The sequence below is a fragment of the Mobula hypostoma genome, chromosome X1 (assembly GCF_963921235.1).
Source record: "Mobula hypostoma chromosome X1, sMobHyp1.1, whole genome shotgun sequence".
Taxonomy (NCBI): Eukaryota; Metazoa; Chordata; class Chondrichthyes; order Myliobatiformes; family Myliobatidae; genus Mobula; species Mobula hypostoma.
Window position 1 is genome coordinate 60,083,810 of NC_086128.1, and position 21,785 is coordinate 60,105,594.

Sequence of the window (21,785 nt, forward strand, 5' to 3'; positions counted from 1 at the left end):
GGCAATAGCAAACCACTTCTGTAGAAAAATTTGCCAAGCCAGTCATAGTCATCATGAACACCTACGTCATGTGACATGACACATAATGATGAGGGGGGAGTCTAACGCAAGATAACAGATTTAAGGTGAGAGAGGAAAAGATTTAAAAAGAGAGGGGCAATATTTCCACAGAGAATAGTGGGTATATGGAATAAGTTGCTAAAAGAAGATGTAGAGGTGGGTACGATTAAAATGTTTAAAAGACATTAAAATGTCCCTAGACAGCTATATTGATAAGGAAGTTTTAGACCAGTGGCTCTCAACCTTTTTTATGCCCCTGGACCCCTACTATTAACCAAAGGGTCCATGGACCCCAGGTTGGGAACCCGTGGCTTATGGGCCAAGTCCAGGCAAAAGAGACCTGCTTGAATGGACATCTTGGTCAGCTTGGATGAGCTGAAGAGCCTATTTCCATTCTGTTTAACTCCATGAAACATCAACTAGGACAGCAAAGAACAGATTACCTTGCAGAACATTAGTAAACTGATAAGAAATCTAAAGGCTTTATAATCACCATGTCAGACGCCAGCTGCTATTGCATAGTTTGATCATTGACCCTCACTTACGTAAACAGCCGGGGAAAATCACAGATTCCAGACCCTACTTATTTGCAGCGGCCTGGTGTAGGTTTTCTGGTCCTTGGTGCCAATTCATGTTAATTTTTAGCAAACAAGCAATCAATTCAAACCTTTTTTAAAAACTTTTATTTAGAGATACAGCACGGTAACAGGCCCTTCTGGCTCAACGAGCCTGTGCTGCCCAATTACACCCATGTGACCAATTAGCCTACCAATCTGTACACCTGTGGAATGTGGGAGAAAAGCGGAGCACCTGAATGAAATCCACACAGTCACAAGCAGAGAGCAGTGGGAATTGAACCTGGATCACTGCCCCTGTAATAGTGTTACGCTAATCGCTAAGCTACTGTACTGTTCCTTCAGTATTTTCTTTTATTCTATGAAAATCAAAGAGAACATATATAGTGTTAGAATGGAAAACAGGTTATTCCCCCAGGCCGTACATTGAAGTCCATGCCAGCACTCAGATCTCGTCACACATGAAGTGCCAGCAGCGTAATACTAACTTTGTAACTTGTGTCATAAATGCACCACATTATTTGTTAATTTACTTGTGGTAATATTACATTAGGTTCCTTAAGGCTGTTATGGCCCGGGGTAGTAGTGGGGATAAGCTCCCTCTACCTATTAAATGTTCCCAATAGCATGCGCCTCAAATAGCCTCTGACAACCAAGTCCAAGTCCTGGCCTTCACTTGTGGCTTAATTACCAAACCCAGCGGAATCTTTTCTACTGACAGAAGGGGCACCTTAAAATCAGTTGCTTCAGGCAGATGGGGCTTGTCAGCTCATCAAGGAGAAGGAAAACTCTGATCTCAAACCCATTCATGGGGAAGGCTTTGGGAGTAAACCCTAAAAGAGGGAAAAGCCCAAAGCTTGAATCCCTCAGGCAGTACTAAGTTGAATTCAACGTTGACTGACAACTCCTGCAATGCCGCTGGTGCCAAACTGTATGGGTCTCTGCTATTCCTTCAGATTCATGAGCTGCACGGAAATAGGGAGCCTGCTACATGGGCAACAGCTTGCTCTCCATATCGTACTGCCCTGGCTTGTGTATCTACACAGCTAGGACACAAAATTCATGATCAGGCCCAAGCAGAGGGGCCTCAATACTACTTTATGGGTTAGGTACCAAAGTCATATGTACTGTGTTATGTACCTTGGTCTGGAAGAACGTTGTTTCGTTTTCTGGTATAAACGCGTATGGTTGAATGACAATAAACTGAACTTGAATGTGAACTTTAAATGATCTTAAATGCTTAATACAGGGGTTCCCAACCTTTTTTATGCCATAGATCGCTACCATTAACCGAGGGGTCCATGGACCCCAGGTTGGGAACCTCTGGCTTAATAGAAAACTTTGCCCATGTTTGCAGATGCTGACATCACTCCGTTGTTCAATTCCCCCACTCTCCACCATTAAGACATTCACCCATTGTGTCTTGAAAGGAGGTGCACTTTTCTCTATTTAGTCTTTTTAATTAATCAAAAACAATGACAATTTCACTAGAAGCACAAACTATGTACCAGCATCTAATCTTTCACATTTAATGCATTGTTGTTCCCCTGCATCAACGGCATAAACTAAATAAAACCAGCAGCATACTTTCAATTAATATTGTTCTGAAATCAATATTTTCTCTTAAATAGAAAGCAGGTGGTTGGGTGGGGATGGCGAGAGAGGGCAGCGGAAGGTGGGGTGTGCTGGGTGTAGGATAACTTCGGAATGGAAGAAGAGAGCAGCAGGTAGGCAGGCAGCAACAGAACATCAAAGTGGATGGAGAACCTTGCCTCAACCCCCGTTGGCATGAACACAGAACAAAAGTGTTTGGCGATATCACTGGCTGACCAGAGCCCACAGAACTCATGCAGAGCGCATGCATAAATGGCTGCTTAGAAGCGGTACTGACCTTGAAGCTCCAATAGTTAGACTGCAATGATAAAATTAATAGATGAGTTATTGGTTACGTTTTATCAGCAGTGCATTTTAAAAGGCATGAATTGCTCACACCAACCCCATTTAAAAGCTTTTTTTTAAGATTTCAGAAGGGAGGGAAAATCACCATCACTTGGGTTTTCTCCCCAACTCTTTGCCTTTTTTTTGGCTCCTGTTGCCTATAGCACTGGGTACCATTTGCATTGGAGGCTGTTGTGTGTGAAGACAAGGGTAAATATGCACCTCAGCATAATGCAGCCTTCCCCCAAGGCCTAAAATCAAGAGAGTCCTTCTACTGGGAGCAGTCAGGAGCAGAGGCGATGTGAGTGACACCCCTGCCCATCAGCCTAAAGGCTGAGTCTAATGACCTGACAACTGCCCCCAGCCCAGGCTCACGGGCTGATACTGCCCCCGGTTGAGGCTAACGGGTTGCCACTGTCCCTTCTAAACACTGAATTCAGCACAGGCTGAAGTATGCAATAGCCACCAGGAGAGGCTCTATCCCTTATAGTTACAATGAAGCTGGACAAACTCTTGGGACACTGCCTTTCAGTGCACTTTCCACGGCTGCAGGAAGTGATTGCAACACAAGGTAGATCGATGTACAGTTTTCTTAGACAAACACAAGGTCCCTTTAGATAAGATTCCTCCATTTTCTCTCGATTGTTTCAGCTGAAGTTCTGCTGTGACATCCACCTGAACCAAAAACACGAGGGACTCGCAAGCTCCACCTCCTTTCCATGACTGTCAAAGTGAAGGCAGCTTTTTGCTAATTAATCCCCTCTTTATTTGGAATCCTAAAACCTTTTAGTTTGTGGATTTGAACGATTTTCTGAAATTCCCCAGTCTTGCGTGTTAGATACTGGATCTGAGTATAAAGCCCTCCGTTGGTCGGAGCTGACCACAGATGTTGTGTCCCAGCTGTCTACATGATGCGCAAGCCAGGAGAGCAAGCTGTCGTGCATGTAGCAAGCTCCCCTCTTTACGCAGCTGATGAATCCAAAGAAACAGCAGAGACCGGTACAGTTCGGCACCAGCAGTGTCACAGGAGTTGCCAGTCAGTGTTGAACTCAATATAGGATTGCTTTAGGAATCTGAGTATGTTAACTTCCAACTAAATGTTCAGTATTACTTTACAAATAAACACATTACATTAATAAGCTTTGGTCAGGGATCACAAATGATCTGATTGGATTGGATCTGCTCTTGTCTCTACGCTGTGTTCTCATTAACAAACAGCAACATCAATAAGACTGAAGCACAAACTTATTGTGTTGAGGTGAGTGATGTGATAATTTCACTCACCTCAACTCTGAACTGATTCCACAACCTACAGATTCACTTCCAGGACTCTGCGATTCATGTTCTCAATGTTATCTATCTCTCTCTATTCATCATCAGAGAGCTAGATAGACCACGCTCTCTTCTCGCTGCTGTCATCAGGAAGGAGGTACAGGAGCCTCAGGATTCACACCACTAGGTTCAGGAACAGTTATTACCCCTCAACCATCAGGCTCCTGAACCAAAGGGGATAACATCACTTGCCCCATCATTCAAATGTTCCCACAACCAATGGACTCACTTTCAAGGACTCTTCATCTCACGTTCTTGATATTTAGTATTAATGTTTTTCTTTTTTTGAATTGACTTTATTTCTTACATGAGGAGTAAAAATCTTAACGTTACGTCTCCATCTAAATGTGCAATGTGCAATCATAGTAATTTATAATAATTCATAATAAATAGAACAGTCAATGTAATATAGAGTACACTCAAATCAGCGTGAATTAATCAGTCTGATGGCCTGGTGGGAGAAGCTGTCCCGGAGCCTGTTAGTCCTGGCTTTTATGCTGCGGTACCGTTTCCCGATGGTAGCAGCTGGAATAGTTTGTGGTTGGGATGACTTGGATTCCCAATGATCCTTCGGGCCCTTTTTACACACCTGTTCTTGTAAATGTATTTTCACAGTTTCGTAGTTACACAGTTTGTTGTCTTCTGCACTCTGATTGAATGCACAAGTTGGTGCAGTCTTTCATTGATTCCCTTATGGTTATTAGTCTATAGATTTATTAAGTATGTCCACAAGAAACTGAATCTGAGGGCTGTATATGGTGACATATGTACTTCGACAATAAATTTACTTTGAACTCTATTACTTGTTTGCACAATTTGTCCTCTTTTGTACAATGTTGTTTGTCAGTCTTAATGTATAGTTTTTTGTCATACATACTACTGTATTTCTTTGATTTCACTTGGTATGGATATAACACACTCCTGTTAATATAGCAGGAACCCTCAGTCCTCTGCTACCCAGTACTGTTGACTGGTTGAACAGCTCTCTAGTCTGGTTTGTCATAATTTACACTTTGGTTGGATAGTTTACAGTTAGAAAGTTCAGGGCCCCTGAATGAACATGGTGTACTTGCTGCCACTGGCTCCTGTCCTTGTAAATATAATCTTTTCAGCCACAGCTCAGTGAATCACAGAATTATAGATTCTGGATGGACAACACTCTCACGTCAGTCAGAAGTGAGAGTGAGCCTTGCTTTATTCAGAGTGAATGCCTGACAGGCAACACTCGTCAATCAGAAATAGGAGAGATTACGTTCATATGTGGCTACATTTGCACAAGATGGCAAACTGATGTGGGCTTGTTCATACAACATGGCTCCAGAACAACATCCATGCACCATCAATCTACAGGGCATGACAGGAGACACAGAGTCTTTGGCTATATTATAATTTTTATATTTTTGTAACTGTATGCCTTTCTGCTATTGTAATTATATGTGCTATGTTTGACTGCTGGTACTCAGCTTTGTACATTGGTCCCAGAAGAACGCTGTTTGGTTTGCCTGTATTTATGTGAATGGTTGAACCTCACTAATATCAATGATCCCTCTCATCTGTCCGACAATCTCTTTGACCCCTACTATCAGGCAAGAGGTACTATAACATAAGGACAAGAAATTCCTTTCTTTAAGGTTTCCTATTTTTCTTTTCAAGGTGGCTGGGGTTCTACTGAGATCTTGACCTTCAACGGTATTCAAACTTTATTTTAATATATACAGTGGATGAGTTCCTGCACCTGCAGCTCACCAGCCAGCCATTCTTCAACATTCTCCAGGCGCAGCTTGGAAGTTGGTGCCTCCGGGCAGCGACCAGTTCCAGGCCAGTGTTGCTGACTGAGGAGTCACGGGAGAAGGAACATCAGAATTTCACTGTGGTGGATGTACGGACAGAGGTCTCTGTAGTCGAGTGATCAACTCGCTCTCTGGTGGGCAGAGTTTGCTGCTGATTCTTGAGTTGGAGAATCTTGGAATAAAAAGCACACAACAGACTGCAACATTGTACTAAGCCAATGTTAGTCTCTCCTTTCGCCGTGATATGGGTGACATCTCACTGTCTCTTCTTTGTGTGAGAGGAGAGCCTGTGGTATGTCGAACTGTTCAGTAAACAATAGTTTTTGTTGACTGCAAATCATGGTCACTCTTGGTGCTTCGTTTGGTGGAGGGTGGGGGGGGGTTGATGCGTTAATGATTGCACAGTGGGAGGGAGCTTTGGTGTCCTAATGTTTTCCTGTCGTTCATTCTTTCGCAGTTCTTATCTTTTTTGTGGATGTCTGTGAAGACTAAATATTTCAGGTTGTATACATTCTCCAATAATAAACTGAACCATTTGAGTTCCTTTCCTTTCCAGCTTCAAATGGTTCTAATATCTGCACTGTAAAGTCTGTAAAGCATTTTAAGAAAAGGTTGGGCTGGAGTTCGGTTAGAATCTACCTCCTTATTTCCTCAGGAGTTTGCAAAGATTTGGTATGATATCTAAAACTTTGACAAATTTCTGTAGATGTGTGGTAAAATGTGTGTTGACTGGCTACATCATAGCCTGGTATGGAAAACCCAATGCCTTTGAAGGGAAAACTCTCTCTCTCTATAATATATATACACACACACACATACATATATAAAAGAGGATACAGCCTAATCCATCATGGGTAAAGCCCTCCCCACCACTGAACACATCTACATAAAGAATTGTAACAGGAAAGCTTCATCCACCAACAGTAACCCCCAACACCCAGGATATGCTCTCTTCTCACTACTGCCATCAGGAAAAAAGTATAGGAACCTCAGGACTCACACCGCCAGGTTCAGTAACAACTATTACCCCTCAACCATCTCTTGAACCAGAGGTGATAACTTCACATGCCCCATTACTAAACTATTCCCACGACCTATGGACTCACTTTCAAAGTCTCTTCATCTCATGTTCCTGATGTTTATTGCTCATGTATTTATTATTATGACTCCCTTTTTTTTGTATTTGCAGTTTGTTGCCTTTTGCACTCCAATTGAATGCCCAAGTTGATACAATTGTTCATATTATGGTTATTATTCTATTATGGATTTATTGAGTATGTCTGCAAGAAATTGAATCTCAGGGCTGTATATGGTGACATCTGTACTTTGATACCAAATTTACTTTGAACTTTGAGTCTCTCAGAAGGCAACACCATAAAAATCAGTGCATTCTTTATTTTAGATGTTCAGTATCTGCAGTTTTTTTTACATTTTCTATAACGTTCTGACTGATTACATCTTTCAGTCAATCACACACTCATGGGTGTGTCACATGACCCTTTCAGCTGGAGATCACGAGGAAAGGCTGACTGAGGAGCAGGAGAATGCCTTTTATTCATAGCTTTAACGCCTGGGATGCTGACTGCAGCAACAGATAGCTTAGACCAGCAGCTTATAAACACTTTTAGTCTGCTGGATCAAACAACTGGGACAGTTGGGTAATGGGCAGTGAAAGTAAACAGTGTCAAAGTGATCTCTTGGGCTACTTTCAGAAGTCCTTTGACAAAGTGCCCCACATGAAGGTCCAGATGGGGTTCACAAGAATAATTCTGGGAATGAAAATGTATGAAGAGCATTTGATAGCTCTGGGCCTGCATTCACTGGGATTTACAAGAACGGGAGGGTGGGTGACCTCATTGAAACCCATTGAATATTGAAAGGACTAGATATAGTGGACATGGAGAGGATGTTTTCTATAGTGGGGGAGTCTAGAACCATAGGGTACAGCCTCAGAATTGCAGGACATCCCTTTAGAACAGAGCTGAGGAGGAATTTATTTAGCCCGAGGGTGGTGAATCTGCAAAATTCATTGGCTATAGCCCCAAGTCATTGGGTCTATTTAAAGCAGAGGTTGACAGCTTCTTGATTACTCAGGGCGTTAAAAGTTACAGGGAGAAGACAGGAGAATGGGATTGAGAAAAATTGAATGGGATTCAGCCATAATGGAATGGAGAAGCAGACATGATGGGTCGAATGGCCTATTTCTGCTACTATACCTTATGAAACTGCTAAATAAGATAAGAGCCCATAGTATTACAGCAAAAGGTACTAGCATAGATAGAAGATTAGCTGACTGGCAGGAGGCAAAGAGTGGAAATAAAAGGGGGCCTTCCTTTTCTGGTTGGCTGTCAGTGACTAGTGGAGTTCCACAGGGGTCTGTGTTGGGACCGCTTGCCGCTTTTTACATTATATGTTAATGCTTTGATGATGGAATTGATGGCTTCATGGCCAGATTTGAGAGCTAAGCAGATGGGCAGGTAGTGTTGAGGAAACAGGGAATCTGCGGAAGCACCAGCACAGATTAGGAGAATGAGTAAGGAGGTAGCCGGTGGAATGCAATTAGGGAAGTGTATGGTCAAGCACTTTGGTAGAAGGAAAAAAGGTGTAAACTATTTTCTAAACAGGGAGCAAATTCAGAAGTGGAGGTGCAAAGGGAGCTGGGATCCTAGTGCAGGATTCTCTTAAGGTTAACTTGCAGGTTGAGTTGGTGGTAAGAAAGGCAAATGCAATGTTAATATTCATTTTGAGAGGAATAGAATATAAGAGCAAGGATGTAATGCTAAAGGCATTGGTTAGACCGCACAGAGCACTCAGTAGTTTTCAGCCCCTTATCTAAAAAAGGATGTGTGCTGGCATTGGAGAGGGTCCAAAGGAAGTCAATGAGAATGATTCCAGGAATAAAAGGGTTAATGTATGAGTAGCATCTAATGTCTCTGGGTTTGAATTCACTGGACTTTAGTAGAATGAGGGGTGATCTCATAGAAACTTATCAAGTATTGAAAGGCCAAGATGGAGTGGATGTGGATATGATGTTTCCAATAGTGGGGGGGAGGAGTCCAGGACCAGAGAGCACAGCCTCAGAATCGGAGGTCCCTTTAGAACATGGAGGAGGAGGAATTTCTTCAGCTAGAGTGTGGGTGAATCAATGGAATTCACTGCCTCAGACACCTGTGGATGTCAAGTCATTGAGTACATTTAAAGTGGAGGTTGATAGGTTCTTGATTAAGCAACACACATCAAAGTTGCTGGTGAACGCAGCAGGCCAAGCAGCATCTGTAGGAAGAGGTACAGTCGACGTTTCAGGCCGAGACCCTTTGTCAGGACTAACTGAAGGAAGAGTGAGTAAGGGATTTGAAAGTGGGAGGGGGAGGGGGAGATCCAAAATGATAGAAGACAGGAGGGGGAGGGATAGAGCCAACAGCTGGACAGGTGATAGGCAAAAGGGGATACGAGAGGATCATGGGACAGGAGGTCCGGGAAGAAAGACGGGGGGGGGGGGGGACCCAGAGGATGGGCAAGAGGTATATTCAGAGGGACAGAGGGAGAAAAAGGAGAGTGAGAGAAAGAATGTGTGCATAAAAATAAGTAACAGATGGGGTACGAGGGGAAGGTGGGGCCTTAGCGGAAGTTAGAGAAGTCGATGTTCATGCCATCAGGTTGGAGGCTACCCAGACGGAATATAAGGTGTTGTTCCTCCAACCTGAGTGTGGCTTCATCTTTACAGTAGAGGAGGCCATGGATAGACATGTCAGAATGGGAATGGGATGTGGAATTAAAATGTGTGGCCACTGGGAGATCCTGCTTTCTCTGGCGGACAGAGCGTAGATGTTCAGCAAAGCGGTCTCCCAGTCTGCGTCGGGTCTCGCCAATATATAAAAGGCCACATCGGGAGCACCGGACGCAGTATATCACCCCAGTTGACTCACAGGTGAAGTGTTGCCTCACCTGGAAGGACTGTTTGGGGCCCTGAATGGTGGTAAGGGAGAAAGTGTAAGGGCATGTGTAGCACTTGTTCCACTTACAAGGATAAGTGCCAGGAGGGAGATCAGTGGGGAAGAATGGGGGGGACGAATGGACAAGGGAGTTGTGTAGGGAGCGATCCCTGCGGAAAGCGGAGGCTGGGTAGGGAAAGATGTGCTTAGTTCTGGGATCCCGTTGGAGGTGGCGGAAGTTACAGAGAATAATATGTTGGACCCGGAGGCTGGTGGGGTGGTAGGTGAGGACCAGGGAAACCCTATTCCTAGTTCTTGATTAGTCAGGGCATCAAAGGTTATAGGGAGAAGGCAAGAGAATGGGTTTGAGGGATAATAAATCAACCATAATTGAATGTCGGAGCAAACTCAAAGGGCTGAATGGTTTAATTCTGCTCCACTGTTTTATGGTTGTGATCTGCTTTAATCATTGAAGCGGCATTTTTTACTGCATCATCTACCCTGTTATATTTTAACCTTTCCCAGAAGATGACACAGATTGGTGGGGGGGGGGGGAGGGGGAAAGAGATGGAGATCAGATTTACTTCTGTGACGAGAGTAGAACACACTGCCTGACTGTGCAGTGGAAGCAGATTCAATTATTATGTTTGCAGAAGAAGATATTGGCTGATGAAATGAATTGTGGTGCCTTTTGACACAGAGGATTTATAGTGACAACAACTTGCTTCTGAAGGCCAAACAAAATACCCTCAGAATCCCATATTACACTCCCTGAAAGCTGGACCTTGGTCATGAGGAATCACTGGTTGATAAGATTAAGGTCAATCCTGAAGGCATTCTTTAGGCATATTAAGGGGAAAGAATACACAGAGAAAAAATAGGAACAACAGGGCAATGTGTGTGCAAAGCAGAACGAATAGTTGAAGACCTAAATGAACACTTTCTATTGGTATTCAGAAAGGAAATGGACCTTGTTGTTGGAGAATTCAGAGAAGGGTGGGTAAAAATTCAGAAGATTAGATTAGAATAGGATGGGAATACAGCTCAATGGTAGAGCATTTGACTGAAGATCCTGTATTTCAGGCCAAATTGCATTCCAAACATTGGGAACAAAGCAACTTTTGGTTGCTGAGACTAGGTAGAATAATAGTTCAGCAGGGACTAGATGGGGTAAAAGGCCTTTTTCTGTACTGTAGTGTGTTATGACAAAATTTATTTGCCACATGTACCTCAAAATATACAGTGAAATGTGTCAATTTTGCATCAGCAAAGAATGGACACAGCTCAAGCATTGTGCTGAGGGGAGCCCACAAGTGTCGCCACGCGTCCGACACCAACACAGCATTCCAACAAAACACAAGAGAGTGGACAACAATCTGCCAGAGGAACTCAGCAGGCTGAGCAGCATCTGTGGGAGGAAACGGATTGTTGATTATTCAGGTTGAAACCCTGAATCAGTCCTGACCATGAGGCTTAAACGTGTAGAAATTCTCTGGACCAAATGAGATTTATCCCAGGCTGCAGCGAGAGGCAACAGAAGAGATTGCTAGTATTCTGGCAGAGATTGTTAGGGGCAGATTCCTGTCCAACCAACAATTGATTTCCTTGAAGGGGTAACAAAGTGTATCGATGAGGGCAGTGTAGTAGGTGTGAATTATAAGACTTTAGTAAAGGTCTTCTCAACATCCCACATGGAAAACTGGTTTATATGATTAAGGCCCATGGGATTTAGGGCAAGTTGGCAAAATTGGATCCGAAACACGTGATTCTGCAGATGCTGGAAATGCAGAGCAGTACATAAAATACTGGAAGAACTCAGCAGATTTATAGCCAAAGTTTCAGGCCAACAGCCATCATCACAACTGGAAAGGAAGGGGGAAGAAGCCAAAAATTGGATCGAGAAAAGCACCTGGGTGACAACAGAGAGTGGGGATCGTAAAGAGCTCTAGTTAGAGGCATGATGGCAAGCAGATAGTAATACCTATAACCAGTGTTCGATAACAAGGATCGGTGCTGGGCCCTTTGTTACTTGTAATATTTGTGAACTAGTTGGACACGCATGCAGGAGGTAAGATCAACAAGTATGCAGACAACATGAAGATTGGCAGAGTTATTCCTAGCATGGAAGGCAGACTGGGGCTGCAGAGAGAGATTGATATTTTTGTGAAATGGGTGGGGGGGCAGAAGGAGAATGGCAGATGGTGTTTAATCCAGGCCAATATGAGATGATACTCTTTGGAAGCACGAATGAGACGAGGACATAGGCTACAAGTAACAGAGTCTTGGGATATTGAAGGACCTTACACTACAAGTCCATAAATCCTCGAAAGTGGCAAAATGGGGCAGACAATACAGAAAGGGAGCACATGGGATGATGGCTTACATTAATCAGTGGAAAATCAGAAGTATGGGGGCAATGCTCCAACTGCGGTGAGACAGTGTTCAATGTTCAAAGTAAATACGTCACAATATGTCCTGAGATTAATTTTCTTGCAAGCATTCACAGTAGAACAAGATACAATAGAATCAATGAAAAACTGCACAAACAAAAACTGATGAAAAACCAATGTGCACAAATACCAAAAACAAAGTCTAATTAATAAATACTAAAAACACAAATTGTAGAGTCCTTGAAAGTGAGACCACAGACTGTGGAATCAGTTCAGTGTTGAGGGACTGAAGTTATCCATGCTAGTTCTGGAGCCTGATGGTTGAAGGGTATTAATTGTTGCTCACTCTGGTGGTATGGGACCTAATCATCAGCTGGACCAGACATCAGGTGGAGTTCTGTGTATATTTCTGGCTTCCGAGGTGTGAGAAGGATTCGATAGTGGTGGAGAGGAGATTCATCAGGATGCTGCCAGGGATGAAGCAATTCAGCTTTGGGAGACTGGAGAAACTGGTCTGTTCTCCCCAGAGAGAAGCAGGTTAAGAGTGGACGTGATGGCTCTGGGCCTGTACTCGCTGGAGTTTAGAAGAATGAAGGGGGACCTCAATGAAACTTATCGAATATTGAAAGCCTAGATAGAGTGGACATAGAGAGGTTTCCAACTGTGAGACAGGGGGCGCAGTCTCAGAATATAAGGACAACCCTATAAAACAGAGATGAGGGGGAATTTCTTTGGCCAGAAGGTGCTGAATCTGTGGAATTCATTGTCAAAGATGGTTGTGGAGGCCAAGTCATTAAGTATATTTAAAGCAGAGGTTGATAGGCTCTTGATCAGTAAGGAAGAAAGCCAGAGAGTGGGGTTAAGAAAGATAATAAATCAGCCATGATGGAATGATGGATCAGACTCGATGGGCTGAACGGCTTAATTCTGTTCTTTTGTCTTATGCTCTCATGGTCTTATGTACTGCCTGAGAAAGTGGTTGAAACTGGGTCACTTTCACCATTTAACATGTGTCTTGATAAACACTTGAAATCAGAGACCCATGGACTGACTGCTGGGCAATAGGGTGAATTTAGGAGGTATATCTACTAGGCCATGGGAAAAATGGGACCAAATGGCCGGTTTCCATGCTGTACTATTCTCTGGAGCTTCCAGAAATAAACATCCAGGAACACTCCACATCCTAGGTTTCCAAAGACACTCCAATAACAAGCCTTCATCTGTAGGACACTGAGCTCTGAAATCCCTCCCTTAATCTCCCCTAACTCTCCTGAAAACATACCTCTGTGCCAAGTCTTTAATCATTTGTTGCCATATCTCATGTGGCTCTGTGCCAAATTGATCCTTATCCAAAAATGTTTCAATGCAGTTGGTTGGTTATGTTACAGCATTATAAGTACCGGGGGATGGGGACAATTTAAATACAAAAGATTCTGCAGATGCTGGAAATCCAGGGCAACACACAGAAAATGCTGGAAGAACTCAGCAGGTCAGGCAGCATCTATGGAGGGGAACAAATGGTTGATGGTTTGGGCTGAGACCCTTCATCAGGACTCTCTTAATATTCCATTGACAAGGAGTTCCGAGTCTCAGATTTTATCCTGGCATCTTTCCAGCAACTTGCTCTAAAATTCTCCCTCAATACAGGAAGATTTTTAATAAAAGCTTTCCTTTAAAGTAATAACACTGCTGAAGATAATTAGTTGGGAGTATACACTTTCACCAGTTGAAAGATATAATTGTAGGATTTATTGCATTTGAATTTCAAATACATTTTTCTAAAAAGAAATTTAAAATCACGTTTGCCAGTTTTGCTTATATAATCAGACTGAAGAGACCTTTCTAGCCATCTAAACACTGCTGGCTCCTTGCTAAACCCAATCTGAAACAAATTGCACTCTACCCTGCAACCAACCTTCCTTCAATCAGTCAGATTTTAACAGGTTTCAGGGAATCTGACTGGCACTTTCCCTGAAAATAATCGCATCCCAAGCAATCTCAGAACTTCAGGTTGCTTAGACCATTTGCTGGTAACGAACGCTGTGATGAGTGGAGTTCCATGAAAGTTTACATGTAAAGACCATAAAACATAGGAACAGAATTAGACCAGTCACTTCATCAAGTCTGCTCCACCATGACTGATTTATTATCCCTCAACCTCATTCTCCAGCCTTCTCCCCCATAACCTTTGATGGATTTACCAATCAGGGACCTATGAACCTCTGCTTTAAATATACTGAATGACTTGGTCTCCACAGTCGTCTGTGGCAGTGAATTCCACAGATTCACCACCGTCCGGCTAAAGAAATTCTTTATCTCTGTTCTGAAGGGACATCCTTGTATTCTGAGAAGACGGAATTGTCCGCCCAGTGATCTGGATGGAACTACAACCAATGACCGGTAGCTGAACAGAGATTCAACTCACTGGGGATCACTGTTCCAATCACCACAATGTGAAAAGCTTGGCTTGGGAGAAAGTTACGGATGTTCCAAAGTCAGAGTTAAAGTAATTTCTGTCACTGTTAGTAATCAGGTGGGGAGGGGAAGGCATGAGTGACTGCAAGGGAAGACAGAAGGGAAGGGCAAAAGAGAGGAAAACTGGTAGAGAGAATTGATAGAAAAAGAAAACAATAGAGAGGGAAAGAAGGGACACAGAGGGGGAAAAGAACAAAATTGAAGAGCCAAGATAGATAGGAGCTTATGCCTCCATCCGTTTGAGGACCTGTCCCATCCATCCTACAATCTCTCTGGCCTCCTACCGTCAGGCAGGAGGAACCACAGTATAAGAAGGGCTGTCAGTGTGACACATACAGGGTGTGAACCAACTGACTACTAATCAGCAGAATGAGTACAGAGCTTATCAACACACCTGGAGCTTATGCGACACAGAGCAGAGTGCTCCACCCACCCCAATAGGATACACAAGATAATAAGCACAGCCTCAAATTATAAACCCCCCAAAAAAAATCAGGTCAAGTCTTGGGACAGTTTAATAATGAGCTGAAGGAAATGCTGGTTATTTCCTTACATGGGGTGAGGGACCATGGGATTGTATGCGGATAACAGTGGGGAAAATGGTATGACATGACACACTGCTCCAGGAACGTGTATGATTGCATGCCTGTTCATGTGTGGAGTCCAGACAGGGTTTGGGATGAAATAAGCACCATAGCATCACACACAAATTGCAATTTCAGAACTGACCAAATACAGCAAAATCAAAAGGACCATTAACATACAGTAGCATCATACAGCACAGAAATGGCTCTTTCAGCCCATCTAGTCCATGGCAAACCATTTAAACTGCCTACTCCCATCGACCTGTACCCAGACCATAGCCCTCCATACCCCTCGCATCCATGTACCCATCCAAGCTTCTCTTAAATGTTGAAATCAAAATTGCATTCACCACTGGCACTGGCAGCTCATTCCACACTCTCACTACCCTCTGAGTGAAGATTCCCCTCATGTACCCCTTAAACATTTCACCTTTCACCCTTAACCCATGACCGCTAGTTGTTGTCTCACCCAGCCTCAGTGGAAAAAGCCTGCTTGTATTCACCCTATCTATACCCCTCAATTTTATATATCTCTATGAAATTTCCTCTCAATCTTCTGCATTACAAGGAATAGACTCCTAACTCATTCAATCTTTCCTTAACACTCAGGTCCTCCAGTCCTGGTAAGATCATTGTAAATTTGCTCTGTACTCGTTCAACCTTATTTACATCTTCCCCGTAGGTAGGTGACCAAAACTATATACAATACTCCAAACTGGGCCTCAACAATAACCTGTACAACTTCAACATAACATCCCACCTCCTGTACTCAATACTTTGATTTATGAAGGCCAATGTACCAAAAGCTTTATTTATGACCTTATCTACATGTGCCGCCACTTTCAATGAATTATGGACCTGCATACCCAGATCCCTTTGTTCTACCGCACTCCTCAGTGCTCTACAGTTCACTGTGTTTTAGGCACCCGGGATTTTCCTTTTTTAAGTGGTTTCAGATGGTATGGCCGCGATCTCAACTACATTGAGATTGTCTGGGATTACCTGGAGAGAAAGAAGCAAATGAGACTGCCAAAGTCTGCAGAAGAGCTGTGGCAAGTTCTCCAAGATTCCTGGAACAACCTACCAACCAATTTTCTTATAAAACTGCCCAACAGTGTATCTATGAGAATTGATGTAGTTTTAAAGGCAAAGAGTGGTCACACCAAATATTGATCTGATTTAGTTTTTTTTTATCCATTTACTGTTCTTTATAGTAATTATTCTGAAATCTAGAAATAATTAGAAACTTTCCATTTCATTTTTGAAAGCATTTCTTTTCAATGGGTGCCCAAGACTTCTACATAGTACTGCAAGTCATGAAATTTGTTGTATTCGGCAGTACAGTACAATACACAAATTATCATAAATTACAATATTAAAAAAAGTTGCGCAAAAGGAGAGCAAAATACAGAGGGTAGTGTTCCGGGTTCATTGTCCGTTTAGAAATCTCATGGCAGAGGGGAAGAAGCTGTTTCTAAACTAACGTTGTCTATGGCCAACTTTGTAAAAACTATCGTGCATTTTGTGAATGGTACATGTTGCTTCTGAGAATCAGATTTATTATCAATGACATATATCATGAAATTTACTACAAGTTACAATAAATATAATTAATAAGTAGTGCCAAAAGAGCTCAAAATATTGAGGTAGTCTTCATGAACAGTTCAGAAATCTGATGAAGTGGAAGAAGCTGTTCCTAAAATTAAAGTTGTCTATGGTTAAATTTATAAGAAAACCATTTGTGTTTGGAAAAATAAAATCATACTTTTCAGACTTAGTATTTTTGTTGGAAGAAAGGGTACTTATTTTGGCTTAATAACTGGAAACAGCAGTCACGAGATAAGACTTGGAATACGGTGAACTCCCCTGTGCAGCTGTGAAAGGCAATGTTCACCAAGAGATGTGGACCTAAATCTCAAAAGGACTATCCATGTTGTTCCCCAATAACTTTTCAAAGTACCACTAATTAATTCTGGATTAGTTCAGAAAGCAGTCCAAACTTCAGTCAGCCACACTGATGGTTGTTTAAACTAGGCTGCGTACTGGCCAGTGGCTGTACTCCAGGCTACATCAACCTCAACATGCGTTAGAAGTCTCTCCAAGGAGCTTCACACAACTAAGGTTAGCAGATCACAATCCAGCACCGGTCATCTTCAGTTTTCCATCCCACTAAATTCTCTTATCTGAATGAACTTCCAAATCTGGACAACACCCTTGTCAATGTCCTCTATGGCTGTGGAGAGCACCAGACTGTTTGATTGGGCTGCAAGATTTATTTTTCTTGTAGCTTTACTTTCCTATGCTTGCATTTTTATATAAACAGCTATATACAGTATATGTACTTATTAAGTGAATTTTCTAGTAATTACCATAAGATACAAGAACAGAATTAGGCCATTTGGCCCATTGAGTCTTCTCCACCATTCCATTGGGGCCAATCTATTACCCCTCTCAACCTCCTACTCTTGGCCTTCTTCCCATAACCTTTGAGGACCTGACTAATCAAAATAATGGTACAACTGCCTGTATTTTTGAGAAACTTCTTAACTTCTGTGACAGGTGTCACATGACTTAAACCGGGCTTTCTTATTGTTTAACTGTTATCAATGGAATTTGTTGTCTCTAGTCTGGTATGAGAAAAATGCATAACTTTTTAATCCGCTTTTCTTCTCTCAATGCTTACCCTTCTTTGCTTTTGTAACGTTTAATAAAATGTCTGCAAGGAACAGATTTTATGCCTCATTCTTGACTTCCAACGAATATTTGGATCACAAAAGGATCTGGACCCAACACCACCTTTCTTTAATGTGGTGACCAGAATTGCCAACAGCACTCACACTGTGAGCTAACCAGCACTGTATGCTGTTGAACATAATCTACCTGTTCTTATACTCTGCGTGGTGGTGGTTGTCCGATAATGACAGGAAGCCTACATGAGAGAATTTTTAAAGTGGAAAAGCTATTGCACTGGGGCAGTTCCACTCTCTCAACCTCAGAAGTCCAGGTCTAGTGGTACGAACAAGCATCACAAACTGAGGTCTTCCTTGGTTGCAGTGAATGACCATGTCACCTTCTGTGCCTCGTCATGCCCTTTGCTCTCCGCGGAGCATTGCCCTGCTGTCTTCCTGGCCATTGGATCTCACTTGCCCCTTCCCCCGGAGCTGACTTATTCTTATATCCTACGCTTTGGCTAATAAAGGAAAAGATTCTGTGTATTTTTTACTTAAGGGTCTGTGGATGTATATTCCCAAGTTCTTTCATTCCACATCACTGAGTATCCTGGCAAATTGTATGTCCCTTTGGCTTGCTGTACCTCCCAAATGCATTACATCACATTTCTCAAGATTAAATCCCATTTGCCAGTTCTACGCCCAACTAACCAGACCATTAGTATCTTCCTGCAGTCTCAGACTTTCCTCTAAAATTTTGTATTATCGACAAATGTCTTAAAGAGTTATTAAATTATATTAGCTTTATTTATCACGTGTATATCGAAGCATATAATGAAATGTGTCGTTACATCAAAAATCACAGTCCAAGGATGTACTGGGGCAGCCCACAAGTGTCGCCATGCTTCCAGTGTCAATGTAGCATATCCACTACTCACTAACCCTAACCCGTATGTCTTTGGAACATGGGAGGAAACCCATGGGGTCACAGGGAGAATATACAAACTCCTTACAGACAGTGGCAGAATTTCAATGTACATGTGCCAAATAAAGCTAATTTATCTTTAGCTATATATAAAAAAAAAATTGCTGGAGGCACTCAGCAGGTCAAAGAGGGAAGTGGGCAGTTGATGCTTCAGGCTTCAACTTCAACTGGTATAACCAGTGTCCATTCCTCTCCACTGGGTCTTCAGAATTCAATCTGATCTGCTAGGTAATGCAAGACGACAAGACATAGGAGCAAATTAGGCCATTCAGCCCATCGAATCTGCTCCAGTATTCTTTAGCATCTTGTTCGTTACTCCAGGTTTCAGCTTCTGTAGTCCTTTTCTCTCCATATTTAGTAACTCCTGTATCTCAGTGAACAGTCATTGACCAAGGAAAGAAATGGGATTCAATTAACACCGACTTAGAAATACAAACTCTTGTTAGGTACAGGAGTGGAACCCAGTACGGTCTTCTGCTGCTGCAGCCTATCCACTTAAAGGGTCAATGTGTTGTGCGTTCGGAGATGCTCTTCTGCACACCACTGTTGTAACTGAGTTACTGTCACTTTCCTGTCAGCTTGAACCAGTCTGGCCATTCTCCTCTGACCTCTCTCATTAACAAGATGTTTTCACCCACTGGATTTTTAAAAAAAATTTTCACACCATTCTCTGTAAACTCTAGAGTGTTGAATATGAAAATCCCGGGAGATCAGCAGTTTCTGAGATACTCGAACCACCCTGTCTGGCACCAATAATCATTACACGGTCAAAGTCACTTACAGCACATTTCTTTCCCCATTCTGATGTTTGGTCTGAGCAACAACTTGATCCTCTTGACCATGCCTGCATGCTTTTATGCATTGAGTTGCTGCCACCTGATTGGCTGGTTAGATACAGTATTTACATTAATGAGCGGGCACACAGGTGTACCGAATAAAGTGGCCACTGAGTGTATATTGCCATCTTTTACTCCTGGAAATTCTTCCCCTAAAAAAAAGTGGGAGCGCTTTCAAAGGACTGCAGCAATTCAAGAAATCAGCTCACTAGCACCTCCTCCCGATGAGGCTACATGCAATCTTTGTCTTATTTTACGATGTCCCGTTAAATGAATTAAGGCAGGGGTTCCCAACGTGGGGTCCACAGATGCCTTGCTTAATGGTATTGGTCCATAGCATATAAAAAAGGCTGGGAACCCCTGGATTAAGTAAAGGAATATTGCAAAACTTTCTTGGTGAACTGCACTTCAAATAGGGCAGCACAGACATCAGAGGAAGAACGGAGACACAACAGACCACACGTACTGAAATCAGGAGCAAGAATGAACTGCTAGGGGAATTCAATAGGTCAAGCATCAACTGTGAAAGTAAAGGAATAGTCAACATTTTGGGTAGCAGCTTCCACAGATGCTACCTAACCCAATGAGTTCATTCAGCAGTTTGATTTTGCTCCCGATTCAAATACCTGTGGTCTCGTGTGTCTTCATTGTTTCGCCGATGTCTGTATTGCCCTGCTTGAAGTGCAGTTCACCAAGATCATTTTATAATAAATTGATACAATGGATGTAAGAGTTAAAGGCACAAGTGTGCATGCGTCCTCATCGGGAGGAGATGGTGGTGAGGCAAAGGGATAGTCAACTTTTGGGTGCCAGCCACCACAGATGCTACTCAACCTAAGTTCAGACTGAATCTTCAAGCCAGACCGAAGCAGAGGAGCCCAGGCCCAAGGGATAAGAAACCGACGTTTGACAGATTTAAACACCAAGCCATATTAAAAAATTAAGGCGTCAAGGACAACCTAGTGTTTGCCACACTACTCCAAAAGGCTTTACTCGTTTCAGTGCTGAACTGAATCTGCAGCTGTGGCTTATATCCACTGTCACTTGCTTCAGCACTGAACTGGCTCCATTACTGGCCTGCAGCATTGAACTGTCTACCTATCTGCAGATATATTTTTGGGGACCCTGTTTGTTAGTTGTTTGCTTTGTTCAAAAATATATAAATTGTTTGTATGATTTGTTCTCTCTTTTTCGCACATTGGATATATGACTATCTTTGTGGTGTGGGGTCTTTTGTGAATCCTACTGCGTTTCTTTGTTTTGTAGCTGCCTGCAAGATGAAGTATCTCAAGGTTGTATATGGTATACATACTCTGATAATGTGAAGTAAGAGGCACATATCTATTTTCTGCCTGTCTGTATTGTATCTTGTGTTGCAAGTTTATTATGGGTAATCGGTCACGTGGGTTGGAGCGTGGTAGAAGCAAATGAGTATAGTTATGTATACTCTTTGTCTTAGTTGGTTTAGTTTGAGAGGGAGTGAGCTGGGGATGATATTTTTTGCTGACCGCTAATTACACTTATTTACGATCTTTGCTGAATTATGCTAATTTGAATGCTAATTACTCTTATTTCACCATTTTTCTAATTTAGTTCTGTTAATTTCTATTATCACAAGAAGATAGTTTGTCTTTGCTGGTTTTGTAGTAAAGGATCGAATGTACTTTTTTCGACTTGGAACTCAGTTATTTGGAAGCACGTCACACAGTGTTGAATCCCTCACTCAGTCCCTCCATGGTTTTGGTTTGTTTTTCACGTAACCGCTACACGTACCTTGAATTCCTGCAGTTTTTTTTTAAAAACACCTAAATACATTTCTCAGCAAATTATCCTGCGTTTCATGAAGAGAGAAGAGGACAGCCAAAAGTATTTAATGAACACTCGTTCGCTCTTGAGGAAGTAGCAGAAACGTGCATTTGGCACAAGACCCACTTCTCCCAAACACGAAGGGAGGATGAAACTCCAGAGCAAGGGTTCCCAACCGTTTTTCTGCCATGGAGCCTTACCATTAACAGAGCGGTCTGTGGACGCCAGGTTGGGAATCCCTCCTCCAAGAGTTTTCGGGAAATAATTAAACATGTGTGGCAGGAATGAGCCTCTGAAGGCTGCAGTTGGATAAACTTTGTGCTTGCAGGAGACAAATTTCAACACTTTATATTGTATAAAAGTTCTTTTGTATCCGAAATAAATTTATCAAGGGAATGGCCAAGTGAACCACA

At 42.5% G+C, this 21,785-nt stretch overlaps 1 protein-coding gene across 6 annotated transcripts in view; it reads right to left on the reverse strand.

The window, feature by feature from the left end:
* The window catches only part of srcin1a (SRC kinase signaling inhibitor 1a), a 578,647-nt gene that overhangs the window by 245,944 nt on the left and 310,918 nt on the right, over positions 1-21,785 (reverse strand). For 4 of the 6 annotated variants that reach the window (XM_063037434.1, XM_063037430.1, XM_063037435.1 and 1 more), the window contains exon 6: positions 2,527-2,547. The exons of the other annotated variants lie outside the window; for them this stretch is intronic. In XM_063037434.1, coding sequence (XP_062893504.1) covers positions 2,527-2,547 — 21 coding nt within the window. The remainder of the gene's footprint in view (positions 1-2,526; positions 2,548-21,785) is intronic. 6 annotated transcript variants of the gene reach the window in all.